Genomic DNA, 17,539 nt, shown 5'->3' with positions numbered 1-17,539 from the left:
CATGATTGTTTTGAAGAACACTAGAAATTACCTTTGCGAAAAAGTGATATCACTCGTACAAAATAATTTATTATTATAGTACACTCAGCAGCCGATATTACCAAATATTATCTATTGCTGAGGTGATTTCAATTTCTGCATCTGCTCGTTGTCATGATCTCTCAGATCATGAAGAGGACCCCAAGGAACCCTAAGAGGACCCCAAGGATGCAAATGGGCACGCTCTCATGGCCCCCATTGATGCTAACATAAGCAAGTCTTTGAAGGTTGCATGGCTCCTTGAGTGTGGTATTTGGTGTCTATTTCGCTGTCCAAATTAACGCACGATAGGTACTCATTGGTCGCACTATTGCAGTATATTTTCATCGTGGTATTTTAGGTTTTGTGTGTCTGTTTAATCGCTCAAGTATGGTTCTCGTGTCCTCTTCCTTTATTATCGTGAAAACATCGTCCATATTCCTTACCCACACTCTAGGGGACGTGCCCCTCTTCGAGTTCTTTTTCCAACTTGTTCATGAAGACTTCGCTTAGGGCCGGTGAAAGCAGGTTCTTCATTAGTGCTCCCGAAGTTGATTTATAAAATGTCTCCCTGAAACTTAAAGTAGGATCCGCTCATATATGCTGTTGCCGATTTCTTGTACGATTATACTTTCCTCCTACACTCTGCAATATCCTTCTAAGCGTTGAGCTATTCCTAGAACAAATGTAGTGCATCTCTAACTCGAATTTCTCGGAAAAAGGACTTTTAGGTGGAATGACACCATTTTGTCATTGTCCCGTATTGTTCTTACTTCCTACTTTTGTTCAGTCTGTTGATGAGGTCTAAGCTGTTTTTTAAGGATCTCCCACCTGTTTGTTGTCCAACCTTTTAACTTCGCTGAGGAGCCACTTCGCAATTTTTCCCCTAGGTGAGTTAGTTTTGTCTATTATGGGAAGACATTTTATTCTGAACAGGTTGGGATTAGATCCGAGATTTTCCAAATAATCCCTTTAGATTCATTGAGGATCTTTTCAACCCTTTTGATGGATTCCGGGTGAGATCCGAGATTTCCAAATAATTCCCTTAGATTCATTGAAGATCTTTTCGATCCTTTTAATGAGTTCCGGAAGGATCCTCACTTCCTTATTTAAAAGAACAGCTTTTTTCGCAACTTCATCACGATATTCCTGCTTGTTTATGTTTACGTTTCTTTGTTTAGTTCGCCAATTATCCTCACATGATCGCTTTGGTTTCCGATTTCTTGTAGTTTAGTTTTAATAAAAAACCTCTCGGATACGGGCCTGCAGTTTTTTCTTCAAAATTCAACCTTTTTTCTTTATTTCATTAATGTCATCCCTTCTCGTGATGATGTTTTTGGTTACTTTCAAGTGGACCGAGTACGCGTTGAGTGTGTTTATGTTATATCTTGTTATATATAGAGACTTGATATTTTGTTCATTTGTTTTCATACCGAGATAATCCTTTGAGAGTATAAGCTACAGGAGAATTCTGGCAGGCGAGGCAAGGAGAGCGAGAGGTTGGCACACAACTACCTCAATCATCGCACCTTCGATCTCGTATGCCATATCATAAAAGTGAAGCAGAGTCTTACTGAAAATGAAACGTTCGAAAGGATAACAACACGGAAGTCGATGTTGTGTGGATGTTCTTTGCTCCACAAAGGAGTGACCAGGATACATAAATCTCTATTCACTGCAAATTTTTCTTTTAACGTAAAATTTTCTAAACTATTCGTCCGACTTTTATCGCCTGTTGATAGGGATAATACGTTAACCCAGATTAGATTCCGTTTATTTTTCTTTTGAACCCAATCAAACCCATCCCCACGCACAATAACGCAAGTTAAATATATAATCAAACTCTAATTTAAATATTACTCATTTTTTATTTATTGCTGGACGATAAGATAAAATAATGATTAAAATTGTATAGAAAAATTAAAACAAGGAGATTTTTTCTGCATTTAGTTGTTTGTAAACCGACTCAGAAATATGGGTACATTCCCGGAATTGGTGCATCTTAAAACTATCTGCCGGAATTAGATCTTGCGAGTTCTTATAAAGCATACTGATCTATCTCAACTAGAAATTAAAATTTATCTATATTTTCAAAATGAGTAAATCGCTACGAAGCCGACTCTAAATATAACTAAGTATCTATGGTTCCGTGAAACGATCTAGCCATGTTCAACAATTCTGATCATAATCTGTTAATCCAGAGTGCCTACTTCCAGCTATCATTAGTATATTCCGGTCATTCGTATAGGCGTAGATGCATGTAGTTACTTTAAAAATGTTTACCTTTGTTCATTTGTAATCCAGAGAAAAATCGGTGAAGCCATAATCATAGAATGTGCGCTGGTAGTATTCTGTAAGCCGGTAACTTACAGTCGACAAAGAAATTTTGAATGGACCATCAAAGTGATTTTGAATTGTGTAACGACTTTTTGCGAAAAAACGGGTTTGCTGTAATTCAAGAGTTGGATCATCCTGTGCTTATGAAGTGAGTGAAGTTTTAGTGTGAATCAATGAGACTAGTCTCTCCAGAGGAGAAAGAATCTGCAGTGATTGAATGATCAACGTGCAATTTAGTCATCATGTATAAAATCGACGATGAATTTCGTCCAGGAGGGCGAGTTTTTGTCAAAGCAACCCACGAAAATCAAGTTCCAGTGCCAGAAAGAAAATCCAGTTTGAAAAAATTCCCAGCCACTGTTGCCAAAGGTCCTGCGATCACAACAAATTTGGATGATCGTAATATTCGATTTCAACACGAAGTGAAACATGAAAGAACGGTTGAAGCCCTAATTACCGATTATCCTCCAAACTATGTTCCTCCAGCAGCTGGTGTTGGTACCAGCCAAAAATCAATAACACATACAATTCCAAGATCTGGCACATCGAGCAACAGTAAAGAGGTGGTCATTCAAACCAGACACAATGGCTCATACCCTGGATCTGGAATACCTGAAATTCCAGATCACATAAATTCCCTTCAAGCTGTCACCCGAAATAAGCGTGTTTCCACTGAAGTTTTGGGTTCGAGTCTTGAAACAACGAAAACATCACAACGCGCACCAGATGGTCATCGACGTATAACAACACATATTGTACGTAAAGTGACTACCCTGAGTCGCGCCGAAGAACACGCAAATGCACAAGATATGCTGAATAAAGCCAAGGATGTACGCACGACCAGCATTGGATATGAAGAGACACGAGCCATTGAACCGAAACGCCCTAAGGTAACATGAACAACCAACAATGTTTTGTTGTAAAGGTTAATTAAGTGCACAGGTGGACAAGTACACTGGTTAAGTATGGACTGTAATCTATCTAAGAGTCGCACGTGCTGAATCAATGAGTTTTCCACAAAGTTCCGGTCTAGGGCCTATAGTGTTCTCAACTTGAACTGAGTGTTCCAATGTAATTAGGGACGAATACATGATCATTTTTAAATGACTAGAAGAAAAGCAAAAATTGCTGCTGATTTAACTGTTTCTGTCATAAAGCAAAGTAACATCATAAAGTACAGTCTTTAATTTAGAAAACTTTAATTACTTCCGTCCCAGTGAGTTTTATTCTCAAGATTTGAATCTCATTAAATAAGAAATTTTCTATATTTCTGTTAGCTAATTCTACTTTGTCGGCTGCATCAGCATCATTAACATTAACTTCTTTGCATCAAGTTATTTTTATATTAAATCTTTAATCCTATCTCTATTAGCCACCAAGTTCCACTTTCCATATGTTGACTCGATCAATCTTTTTTGAAAAGGAAAGTTTCTTAGTGAACTTGTTTTCCTTGCCACTAGCTAATAACTGTCTAATTTGGACTGTTCGATTCTTAGTTTTTTTTTGTTTCTAAACAGCTTTAAAATCTTATTCGCAGTTCCTACATTATCCACTTCGATCCGCAACTATAAAGTGTAGTGTATATTACGGTAAAGTTGTTACATACTTTTACGGTCATTCGATATGACCATTTTGAAAAGATAAATCCAAAACACTACTCTAAAGCTGGTCTCTTTTCGATAAGATAAATTCCTCTGGAAATGTTTTTCATTCGCTCGTTCTGACGCAAGATCTTTACATAGATTTTAATTTTCTCTGGCACTTTAAGTTGAGTAGTTTTTACGTAGAAATCTTTGTATGGACATAACTAACTCATGACATAACAGTCTTATATATAGGTAGAAAGAATCATGATCGATAGATAGATATTCTGATCTAGAGACTTGTGCATCGCATCTTGGTGAAATTAAAGATAATAGAGTTACAAATTGGCGACGTCAGATGAATAAGGTTATTAATTTCCTTTGAGAAGATTAACTATCTTGTGGGATATACGGTTTCATTTGACCACTATAATGGTGCTTGGTCGCTTTCACGGGGTGTCTATTTTAATCAAAATGATATAATTGAAGTTTTGTTCTATGGAACAATTTTGTAGTTTTTGTCGTTACGTATATAGACTAGTAATCAGAAATTTGTTACAAAAGCCAAATTAGGGTTTCAGATGGTCCAAAAATTCTTATATTATCTACTGCTTTTCGTAAAAAGAAGTATTTCCAACGGCACAAATTTAAGTGAAATTAAGACTATAACGAAATACTGGCATAAATTCCACTATTTTTAGAACAATGACCAAAGAATTCAAAACCAGTTTAACATCAGGACTACAAATTCCCAGCTAAGGTCTTTAATTTTTTTCTGAGACATCAAGGATGCGTGTGATGTGGCGTTGTCGTAGTGAAACATAACATAATTCTGGTCATTTTTTTTATCAATTTCTTTCTTCTACAGTACCAATTGTTAGAGTAAATATTCAAATGATTCTTTTGACCAGAGGATAACAACTCACGATGCCTCCAATCGCAACTAAACAAAAGACCATCGTCCTTACCGTCAATCTTGGTCTTCGTAATGTTTGTGTAGGTTCATCATATTTTTTCGCATAAGATCCCTTTCGCACAATATCCTAAAATTGAGCTTCTTTTTGTAACTATGCAGCTCATTTCAACCAGCTTAAAACTCATGACATAACAGCCGAGCATTGTATTAAGTGCCTAGGCACTGCCATTGTTCAATTTATTCTAAAATTCTATTGGCTTTTTTTCACATCTCTGCACCTCATTTCCATTTTTTAATAATAGCAGGATCTTTCAGTATTATGTTCCATATCGCGGCTTAGAGTATCACGAAATACCATAATTCTAGTGTGAATTTAAGGGGGACTTTGTAGTTAGTCTACAAAAGATTGTAATATACTATTTTTAACTTTATTTGAGCAGACATCGATATGGAGAATATTTTAAGGCCTAAATGCGGAGTCGAAACACAACCATTTTTTTTCAGATTTTTTGGTTAGTGGTCCATAAACAGGATATATTTGGATGAAAAGCAATTAGCACCCGACTTTTATTATACATTGCTTAGTATCTACGTGAAAAGATATGATTCGTTATATATCAGAACGTTCTCTGTTCCAACCTTTTCGCCAAACTTCGTGCCAATAGACGCAACCGTTTTTGAGAAAAGTACGTGTGAGAAACAGACAATGAACCGTTTTTAATAAGTTTTTGTTTTTCAAAAAAAAGAAAAAAAATCTTAAAAACGGCACAAAACATTTAAATCAAACCTGGCACGGAACAAACCCATTTTCCATAACGCCCTCATACTTTTGAGTATTAACATTACAATTAACTGTGCAAACAATGCAGAAGGAGTAATAGAAGTTTCTTTCTATTGGATCGAGCCGAAATATTTCATTTCCTAGTAAATCGAATAACCCACATCTTTGCAAATCCCAATCCAAACCACGCACTGTTAATGCATCCTCTAAAAAACGAGAACTTGCTGCTCCAGTTTCTAGGAATGTTAATATAGAAGTTCGATATTTTACCCCAAAAATGCAGGCACAAAAATAATGTTATTTTATCACAGTAGATAACAAAAATGAGGACAATAAAAACATTCTAGCGTCTAATGATAGGATCTGTCTTCTCAAATGGTTTTATCCTGATCGTCTACCATTGACATATAACTCTCAAACTTAACACAGTCCACGAATCAAACACCTCGATGTTTCTTCAGGGCAACCTTCGTACTTCCCCACTAACCAAAGTTAGAATAAGCGATAAGCTACATTCTCACCAAACGGTAGTGGTGGGCTCAGAAGAATATCAGAAATCCAAGAGCTGATAATAAATATGGGGAAAGATAAGCAAACCTCGTTGGTTAGGAAAGGAGCTCATAAATATCACCAAGAACCTATGTGTTGTAAGCAAAAAGAAGTAATGATTTCTAGCACTTCACGAACAGTCTCACTGACGATAACTAAGAAACTTAAACCTTGCTTAACTTGCTGGTCAAAAATCGATGTTAAAAATAGAGAAATTTTCTCGACATACCTACAAGAGGTTATTCAATCGAAAAGTTCGAATAGTAATCCATCGTTATCTGGATCTGCAGAAGGTCAATCCAAAATCATCGTGAAGACTTTCAAAGATCTACCACTGGCTACAAAATTACTATTAGTAGGGCCAAAATTTTTCAGAATCTACATTCTGTCAAAATTTTCTTTCACGTTTGTCAATATTTACAAATAGTGCCTAGCGCTAATCAGCATTCATGTAGTCACATCTATATGTACATTTGTGAATAATTCTTCGTTTCTTCCCACTCACGTCCAATCACAATTAGTAGCTTACGAAATTCATCAGTATCAACAAATACCTAACAGATCGAAAAATGGCTGACTGTTCGTAAAATCATAGTCAACGAAGTCGAAGTGCGCTTTGAGCTGCCTTCCAACCAACTTGAATGGAGCCTACATTCCATTGTCTAATAAGGTCAAATACTTCGGTTTATATTTAGGCATTGTAGTGGATAGGCGATGGTCACAGATTACCCTAGGTGATCAGAGATGGCCTAAAGAGACGTAGACATGGCTTGCACGCCTCTGTGCTAGCAAGGCCCGTTTTCTGGGATAGCTCTCCCCTCTAGGACGAATCCAATCTATTTAGTCATTGCGGCTTATGGTTGACAGGTGAAAGACAATTTAAAACAGAAAGGCAGCTGGTGAACTTCAAAGAAAGGAGTTCGCGTTGACTACAAAGCATCCGTTCTATATTTAAAATGGAGTGCAAAGTCCTTTGGCATAGAAAGTCTAAGCATATGGGATATACATGCTATTATGAGCACAATCCAAAATTCTGTGTACAATAAAGCAAGCAATTTGAGTTCCTTATGATTTGAAGCCAAGGGATGTTGAGCCTCGCTTTTTCGCCTGTGAACAACTGCTGCAGACTCAAAAAAGGAAGAGCATCGTTACGGGTTTTGAAAAATGTATTCATTACTGCAACAGAAGAAAGTCACGAAGACTGCCCAGTCATGCCTCTATGTCATCGGCTTGGCTGGATATCCACGTTGCGAAGTTTATTTTGTATATTTGGTGGTACCAATTTGGTATTCTGCAAATAAAACCATCACCTGGAACGGTATTAATTTCAATTGACGCGATTGATTCGAGTTCTGCATGAAAATCGGCCACAATATAAGCAAGGGCATAAAAAGTTATTCTACAGCATGAGCATGCTCGGCGTCAGATTATGAAATCCGTTAAAACCTACCTGGAAATGCTCAAATGAGAAGCCCCCCCGCCCTATTGTCCAGATATTTCGTGGTTCAATTATTACTTGTCCGTTCAATGGTTAATGGTCTGACTGATCAGCAATTCCGCTCACACAAAGGTATCAAAAAATTGTTTGATTCGTAGATAGCCTCAAAAGATGCTCCACAATGATCCGAAGCGAATGGAAACGAATCTGCTCAGTGTAAATTAAACTTTCGGGGTATTCTTTAACACGATCCGAGAATATTTTAACTACTACATTTGCAGCACTCAGATACCCATCCATCCATTCACTCCCTGGAATCTACGAAGGAGTGGAAGTAACAACTCTAATGAAACTCAAGGGACAGCAAGGAATAGTTCCTTCTTCAACGCGTCACTCACTATCAGAGAAATTGTATTTGCTCTTTAATTTTAAGAGAACAATCCTTCACTTTCACGAAAGCTTATCCATGAACAGGACAGTATGTATATTGCACATGCACACCTAAAGATATTATTAAGCGAACGAGTGCGGGAAATGTGAATGGAAACAATTGCTCTCGAGTAGGGTTTATAATCAGATATCCAAATACAGGTTGAATATGTAGTTTAGAACATTGTATGCCCACCATTTTGCTGCACCTTCTCACTTATATCCCTGCTCCATCCCTTACCATTTTGCTCCGCCTTTTCACTTATATCCCTGCTCGATCCCTTAGGCTCGTGTCACTTGTATACGGTTCCATTTGGCTCCGTCCGTTTTGATCACAACCGAAGACCAACGGAACTAAATGAAACCCTTTATACACGATTCCCACTCAGTAAACTGTACATTTTACCGAAATAAAACCCGACAACTTTTAATAATTTACTTACTACTTACGCTGTGAGGTCAAACCCAACCGTGAGCCGTGCGTGTGTGATTTGATAAAACCTATTCGTGTCGCGAGAGCATTGCTGTAGGGTTTCAGTTAGGTGCCAAACAGTCACCGAACTGAAACCGAATGGTCGTTTCACTTTTGTCGGTAGCGACCGAAACTGAACTTAAAATGAACTGAATCCAATGGACCCGTATACATGTGGTACGAGCCTTATGTGACATTTAATCGCTCTTATTAGCTTCCTACAGTCAATTGAGTCCTCGAGTCTTCGAAATGTAAGTTCGCTGAACTTAACTTAGTAGCTTTGTCCTTCCAATCTACAGTCTGCAAGGTTTTCTCTATTTTATTGTCGAAGTTGATTTTAGAGTTGAATAGCTATGCCACCCAGTTATACGGTTTCTCATTGGCAGTGTCAATGCTAAGGTTGGATTAGATCTTGATGCTCAAGATGCTGCTTTTTCGGGTCAGAAACACATGTTACACATCTGTCCTTTATGCCCTACTTTGAAACGAATATGTTTCAGAGAATCCCTTTTTGAAATGAGAAGAAACAGGCGTTGTAATTTCTCAGTCTCATTTCTCTCCTCTGACTATACTCTGAAAACATGCAAAGATATCCTAATAATTGCTTAGCTGCCCACTTTAGTCCACATGGCAGTGCAGAAGAACAGCATGGCTACGCCAAACGTCGGTCTATCGTAATCATGTAAGTTTACAAACTGTGTAACTTCAGTCTTCGAACCACCAGATGTTACTTTTTAAACATGTGGGAATTCACTTTACCTTATTCATTATTATTCGTATTTCCTCCTATCCTAATTGTTCATGCCGAGTTTCTTTTCATGGTTGCTAATATTACCCCTACTTCTGAAATTCAGGTGTTCCCCAGAGCTATATCCTTTCTCGGGTTGATTATCATCATAATCAACGTCGCAACAACCGGTATCCGGTCTAGGTCTACTATAGTAAGGAACTTCAGATCACCAATTCGATATCCCTTAAAGCTGCCGTCGCCATCTCAAGTAGGGTTTACCTCGTCTTCTTTTTCTACCATAGATATTGACCTTATAGACATTTTCGGCAACTACCGCAACCTATCGAGCCACAACCAGACGTTCATGGTATCACTCATAGATTTCGTCGTTATGTAGGCTACGGTATCGTCCATTTTCATGTAGGGGGTCAAAAATTCTTCGGAGGATTCTTCTCTCGAACGCAGCCAAGAGTTCGCAATTTTTCTTGCTAAGAACCCAGGTTTCCGAGGAATATACAAGGACTGGCAAAATCATAGTCTTGTACAGTAAGAGCTTTGACCCTAAGGTGACACGTATCGGGCGGAACAGTTTTTGTACGCTGAAATAGGCTCTGATGGCTGCCAACAACCGTGCGCGGATTTCATCGTCGTAGCTGTTATCGGTTGTGATCTTCGACCCTAGATAGGAGAAATTTTCAACGGTCTCCTACCTTTATTATTCTCGTTTGATCTTATTCTTATTATTATTCTCATTTGATATTGCTGATTGGTTGGTTGGTTTGATGACGTTGATTTTACTAAGCATTTAACCCCCTAAATTCTCCGGAGTTATGTAAGCTCTATCGCTTCATTTAACTGACATCAAAAATTTATTATTAGTGAACATAATAGACTGTGAATATATGGTATATAGCTAGTTTCATTTAAGAACCTACTTATTTTCTAAATAAATAAGTTGAGTAGAGAGAGTGGCTTTTGTTCTGAAAGGCAAGCTCATCTAATGGTTGATGACTTGAATTGTATCTTAAATTAAGCTATCTTAAGTCGACCATTGACACCATCGTATTAGGAATATTAATACCTAACTAAGGAAGAAAAGAGTGTATTTATTAGTCACTTTCTTTAAAAGGGCCTTTCCAGTACTATCATAACTCCTTAGAAAGCTCCGACACCCGATTAGATCTAAGCTCTCTAATTTTAAACTTGCGCACGGATGCTATTCCGTCCTGTCATGTGAGCATCAATTTCTGCTTTTAAAAAGTTTAGTCTGGGCTTCGAGGAATTCCGGGGGCATTCTCCTATTATCTGATACTAGAGATGACTGCAAAAGTATGACCAGAATTTCATCCTTTAGAAAAATCTCCGAAGTGCTCGTTGAAGAGGCTAAATGCCCCTTGTATAAATTCAAGAATAACTTTTCTTATGTGAAGAGTTCTACAACCAACTCAGCACTCAACTTAAACATTTTTCATGAAAATTGCCATGAAAGGTAGCATATTTCGAAATGTGCATTACCTGTGTGAGTGTCTTAAGGACATTCAGAGAATATTCAAAAGTGATGCCAAGGCCATTTTTAATTATAGGAAAGTGCCTTTAAGCCTTACTCTTAAGGTATAACTCCAAGGGCGAAAATAAGTTTAAACATCTTTTTTGACCCAAATTTGAAGTTTGTGCAATACAAGGTTTCCAAGGATTCGTTTAAAGATGATGATTTCTGTCGAGAATTTAAGAATTGTGACTGAAAATTGTCGTAAATCTGAACAGATCATATTCATTTCTTATACGCGTATTGAAGCGTCACTGAATATGTAGCGAGATGAGGACTTAAACGATTTGAAATTCCTATTATGAGCTTGTTAGGGATTCAATGTATAAATTTGTGGACACCAACTCTCTTATTACTGTAGAGGTTATGATTTAAATCTTGGGGCTATATTCAAATACGACGTCGCCGCTGCGACAATTATGGCAGGCCTCTCTTTGTGGTCACAATTTCAATCGGTTTTTGAATAGGACCGTGAGGTTAATTCTTCACGCCAGGAAATTGCGTTAAATTCCCTGAACCTTCATTTCTAAAATGATTTTCAAGGGTTTTTAATTATTCGGATGGCCTTAAAAGGATAGTATTTTATCTCGCTGTACCTGGGAGCAAAAATTAAAACTAGACGAAAGTATGCTTTCAAGATATTGACTAAAACCAGCAGAATTATGGGACATTGCTGTCCGGGAAGAAAAAGAACCATTCGGCCTAGTAATTAGCACTCATTTTGATCAAATATTTCCCATTGAACATTGCTATCGAATATCTGAAACATTAGCAAATACATGCTCTGGTTAAGCCCAATTTCAATCATGGGAGAATTTATTCTCAAGTTGGTTCCCATACACCCACCTAGTTACTAAAGTTAGAAATAAATTGATCAGTAGGAAGTGAAGACATTATTACCCATCTGTTATACGTTTGCTGTTCCCAAATACAATAAGTGTCATTCTAAATATGGAGAGGAATTATATTTCTAAAAGCAGGTCGTTGGAAAAACGGAAAAAATGTACAATTCATTGAGTGCACACAATCGTTCTTTTGAGATTATCGTATGTATCGTATGTATTATCATATGTACGGTATCTTAGAAACCACTTATTCCCCTCTCTAGTGAAGGTTGCAACGAAGAAGAACAAGTAGTTCCCGAGATACTGTATATGTGGTAATTCAATACGAAAATGTAGTCAGAAAACAAAGCTTCTACTGATTTGCATTTGAGTTTTTACTTTTATTTCTTAAAAATCTCTGCACTTTCCGAAACCATTAGAGGTGTCTGTAGATGTAAATAAATTTATTCAAACTTTCCCTTGAGTCTTGGCCTTACTTACAAAATTAGTTCAAATTAATTGGCACAATTTTGCCATCAAAACCATCAAAAAACAAAAGGTCGAACCTTCTTATATAGACCATCAAATTTCATCAAAATCGGGTTCTTATGCAGGACAAAATTCATTAACTTGAGATATTGATCAATAATTATTAATTAAGATAGAAATTTGGCCATCAACTTTGGTTGTTTTGATTTCACTCTCCGCAATTAGTGGTCATGTAAGCTTCAGTCTCAATCATCTTAAATTAATTCCGTATATCTATTATTAATTGAACATTCGAAAATCATAAGTAACATCTAAACGAACGGTTTTATAAAAAAAGGTTTTGACTGACCTGGTCGTTTTCTACGGCGTCTAGCCACATTCCTACCTAACGAAATATATTATTTTCCTCAAACTTCTTGTTCTGTTTCTCTGCAAAACATTCATAGGTGTTGAAAAAAACAGAGGTTACTTTAAATTAACGAAAAAAAGTACTTTCTCATCATCGACGCTTCTTAGCGCTTCGTATTATCTGCTTTGTTTCTGCATGTTGTTCCGACTACATTTCCATCTGAAAAGCAAGAAACTACCCGAGATGGCTTAAGTTAAATTCATTTCTTAAGTTTAAATTTATTATCGATTAAAGGCCAAATTTAGGTTTAATGCCGATGTACATATAGTTTATATATTGTATAAATGTAGTGTCAATGCAACAGTGACTAATATATCTTTTGTATCTTTGTCTCATTTTAGATCTCCGATATAGTTGTTGGTAAAGAAGACAATGTATCAGCTCGTGATGCTCTACTTAGATGGGCCCGAAGATCGACAGCACGCTATCCTGGTGTACGTGTTAACGACTTTACAACATCATGGCGTGATGGATTAGCATTTTCAGCATTGGTTCATCGCAATCGACCGGATCTGCTTGACTGGCGAAAGGCACGATCCGCTCGTCCCCGTGAACGTCTCGAAACTGCTTTCCATGTTGTCGAAAAAGAATATGGAGTTACACGTCTACTTGATCCCGAAGGTAAGAATAAATTTTAAAAATCACTTTCTAATTAGTATTTGATCTTCTTTGCTTAGTGATGTGATATTAAGTTATGTATTTTGTGAATTTGATCGTGGGCTCAAGATTCACTAATAACTGCTCCCAATGGTCAACTACTCTGATTTATAAATCCACTCAGTGTATCGGTTATATTATCAATTATTAGGATAATGGTAAAAGGTTAGAATAACGTAGGATTCAATAAAGGACCTTGAGGAATTTCAGTCGAAGAAATGAATTGGCTAAATGTGGAACATTCAAAATATACTCTGCGGGATCGGCTAACAATATGACAAAATTGAGTAGAGTGAAAGCAGTACACCAGTGTCTTATGAAGTCATGTTACTATTTTGTTATAAATCAGACACGATGTATGGTTAACCGACTAATGATGTAACTTTTGAGAATTTCGGAGCAGAAGAAGAATAAGCACAGGGATCTTCATTTTTGTGGATACGAATAATAAGGGCCTACCTATCTTCTTTTTCTTCAGCCTTTTTCCCATTCACAATGGGGGTCGGCTCGTCGTGATCGATTTCCCCATTTGGCTCTATCGAATGCCTGATCTGGGTGCAATCTCGAGGCTTTTAAATCCCCATCCAGCGCATAAAGCCACCGTTGTTTCGGCCTGCCTTTTGGTCGTTTACCATCGACTTCGATGTTCAGACCAATCTTGGCAAGTGCATTCTCGTTAGCACGAATTACATGACCATACCATTGAAGACGCTTTTCTCGCAACTTTTCCACGATCGGTGCAACCCCACAACGATCGCGGATATCCTCATTTCGGATGTGATCAACACGTGTCACGCCACTAGTCCAACGTAACATCTTCGTCTCCATTACCGCAAGACACCGTTCATTGTCTTTTATAGTTGGCCAACACTCAGAACCATAGAGAGCGGCAGGACGGACGACATTGCGGTAAATTTTAGATTTAAGACGTTCGTTGATACGTCGATCACAAAGAACACCAGTTGTGGAACGCCACTTCATCCAGGTTGCTTTAATGCGTGAACCAATTTCATAACGCAGTTCTCTATTGGGTAATAGCGTTGACCCGAGGTATTTAAATCGTTCTGGGCGGATCACTACCGCTGACAGTGATTGTGCCTGTTTCATGGGGATCGGTCGTCAAAAATTCAATTTTGTTTAAATTTAATCTGAGACCGTGTTGCATGAGGCGATCATTCCATTTTTGGACAAGTTGCTCCAGATCATTTTTGCTATCAGATGCTAGACGTAGGATATCCCGTGTGACGGTGTCCATAACAAGAACAAAGAGGAGTGGTGAGAGGGCGCTTCCTCGATGAACACCAACAGAGACATGAAGCGGTTTTGATACACCCGCCATACATCCAACTTTACTTTTCGGATCGTGGTAGAGCAATTGAACCCAACGCACAAGTTCTTCTGGCACTAAGTGTTGTCGTAAAGCATACCAGATGAGTTCGTATGGTACACGGTCAAATGCTTTCTCCAGATCCAGAAATGCAATGTAAACAGGGCGATGCTTCTCACGGTGTTTCTCCATGAGTAACTGCGCAGCGTGTATTGCGTCAGTAGTTCTGCAGTTTCTGACTAATCTGGCTTGATTGACGGTTATTTAACGATTTCGCGAATACGGTTGTCAAGAATGCGTTCGAAAAAAAAAGTAAGGGCCTACCTATGACTACTGAAAAAAAAATTAATCACAGGGAGGCTGGGATAATCGGCAATACAGTTAGCGAATTCGTCCAGAGTAGAGGTAATTCTTCAGACCCTGCCTCAACTCTGCCCTGGTAGCAGCCTGATCGAAAGCGGATGCGGGAGAATACCGCCTAGTTCGGATTTAAGCCGAAAAAATCAAAACTACTTCCGGATTTGTCATCCACTTCATAACGGATCTGCTCATCTACGAAAAACTGTCTCCCAGTTTTTTTGTTCATGTTTAACTTATTTTGGGTGAAACATTCAATTTCTTTATAAACGATGGCAAAGAGTTCTGTCTAAGGTTGAGGTAGTTCATCAGACGCTGCCTTATCATTGGCCTGGTAGCAGCATGGCCAAACAAAAACCAGGCATGGGTGCGAATCACAGTGCCAGCCTAATTTGCACTTTAATCGTCAATTTATACTTTAAGCTGATCGAAGCGCAGCTAGCTTTTGTTTTAAAGTAGCAGGAGATAGTTTTTCTCCAATTGGTACGGTACCTCATCAAGTGAGTCATCAGGGCTAACTCAAATCCCAAAATACAATGAACAAGATTCGTTCGATTATCGGAAGACAGAAAGGAACCAATTGGGTAAAAGGTATTGAGAGATTTGTAGCACGACAAATTAGGTAGGATGTGACTCCAGTTAATTTTTGGGTTACGATGCGAACCACTTGGGGAGCAACTTACTCCCTCTTTTGTACTTCCCGGACACCTCTTTTTTTGAGTTAAACCCAAGTTTACAAATTGAATTCAGCTTTACGAATGTGAACACACGGCGATGCGATTAAACAGGACATTCACAGCATAGTGAAAAGAAGTGGAAAGGATAAGGAGGAGTTATTAAAAAGGATTGGTTAGACAGGATTATTAGGTCAGCAAAACCACATGTTCTGCTACTTAAGCGCAGAAAAAAGAAAACGTTACCATGAGAAATCCAGATAAACCAAACTATCAAACAATTCTTCGTACAGTAGGGAAAATTATACACAGGAAAAGTGTGCACAACAAGCATAAACTGGAATACTGTTAAAGGAAGCAGCTAAGATTATGCAATTGCAGCTCGAAGTAAAAGAGATAGAAAAACAGGACCGAAACGGGATCATGCTTAATTGCAATCAAAACCCCTCCTTTGCCAGTCAATTTGTGCTGTGCAGTAGAGTCCTTGTCGTGTTATGTTGAAGGGATTTTGACGAGGCAGGCGATCGTCTTTGAAATATATTCGCGAATTGCTGCGTTTACAAGATTTGATGAAGGCACCTTGCGGCCAGAAAGGAGGATTGACCAGTGAATCTGATTTTTGCTTTCTGCAGTCATGTATCTATTAATTAACTATAGTACCGTTATTATTCGTCTTAACCTTCATGGATTTTATTTGCGAGTCCTTCATTTCTGTGAGGATTAAACTCTACATCTTCATTATCTCCCTGAAGAAGAAGTGTCCTAACATTAATCAAATTAATTTTGAAAGACTTCTCCTGTGAAAAACTAATTCGAATTTCGCATTCCTTGGAAAATTTCTCGACCTGTAAGATCCTGCACTGAAGAAAGATCACATGGTTTCCGAAATTTGATAGAAATCCGTGTAATATGCGATACCACATTGCAGAAGCATCAGGAGTTGCTCGAAAAACTGTTCCCAGATATCATCATGGAAAAATTCAGAAAGAAACAAATGGGTGCCGTACGAATTCAAGGACACAAATAGAAGTGGTTTCTTTATCAAATTAGTATAGGAGATGCAAAATTTAAATACGTAGTTGCATTACCTTAGCACCAACACGGTCACCAAGGCAGTCGACCAACCAAATTCCCCTGACAGGTTTGCCAATCGTGAACACCGACTATGCGAGATAGTATATAGAACCGGACGGCACGTGCTGGAGATGATATGATTGCTAGCAGTTCGGCGAGATGAGGGTCGGGGTTCTTGGTTCGCAAATATCAGCTCCCACAGTCGGTGTTCACGACAGCAAACCTGGTAAGGGAGTTTGATTGGTTGGCAGCCTTGCAACGTCGTACTCTCATTGTAACAGGGTTGGCGCCCAACGTGGGGCCACAGTTACTGCGTACGTAACAAACACCTTTCTCTCCACCTCCCGTATTTGCCAGACATAACCCTTTTGATTATCGATTGTTTTGTTTGATGCAGTTCCGCCCCTCAGAACAGTACCTCAAATTCGGATTGATCAATAAATTACATCAAAAATTTTAACGAGCTAGCAAAAATTTACCACGAAAATCGTCAAAGGTCACTGCTAACGACGACAAACGTTATACTCAAAGGAAATGCATTATTTGTACATGAAATTGAAGGCTTTATCTAGCATACTTAAAATGATGAGATTTACGTCAGATATGCACCGTATCGAAAACGGATTATCATTTTGAAAGTAATTGCACTATGTCTTTGATCCTATTGGCAAAAGACTAGGGCAGTCGATTTTCTTGGGCCTCTCTTCAGACAAATTTTTCATCAGCAAAATCATTTGCCATGGACAAAGACCTTTGGCAGCCATCTGTTGGCAATTCCAGGATGTAAGGTGGGTGCAAAAGAGCCTCCCAATCCCGCCCCCAGAGCTTCTGGTAAGTTACAATGGATGTATCCAATATGTTGGAACAGAATCCCTCTACTATTGGCTGACTACTTCTGGATATTCGCTGGGTGTAATCTTTGACAGTAC

General features: G+C 38.3%; 1 protein-coding gene across 48 annotated transcripts in view; it reads left to right on the top strand.

Moving 5' to 3' along the window:
* LOC119653756 (dystonin) overlaps positions 1–17,539 on the top strand; it is a 525,582-nt gene that overhangs the window by 396,861 nt on the left and 111,182 nt on the right. For 42 of the 48 annotated variants that reach the window (XM_038058717.1, XM_038058714.1, XM_038058716.1 and 39 more), the window contains one exon: positions 12,863–13,142. In XM_038058717.1, coding sequence (XP_037914645.1) covers positions 12,863–13,142 — 280 coding nt within the window. Of the gene's footprint in view, positions 1–2,322; positions 3,246–12,862; positions 13,143–17,539 lie in introns of all 48 variants that reach the window. The other 6 variants (XM_038058698.1, XM_038058726.1, XM_038058738.1 and 3 more) reach the window with 1 other exon arrangement.

The sequence above is a fragment of the Hermetia illucens genome, chromosome 4 (assembly GCF_905115235.1).
Source record: "Hermetia illucens chromosome 4, iHerIll2.2.curated.20191125, whole genome shotgun sequence".
Classification (NCBI taxonomy): domain Eukaryota; kingdom Metazoa; phylum Arthropoda; class Insecta; order Diptera; family Stratiomyidae; genus Hermetia; species Hermetia illucens.
This window is presented reverse-complemented; position numbering and strand designations above follow the sequence as displayed.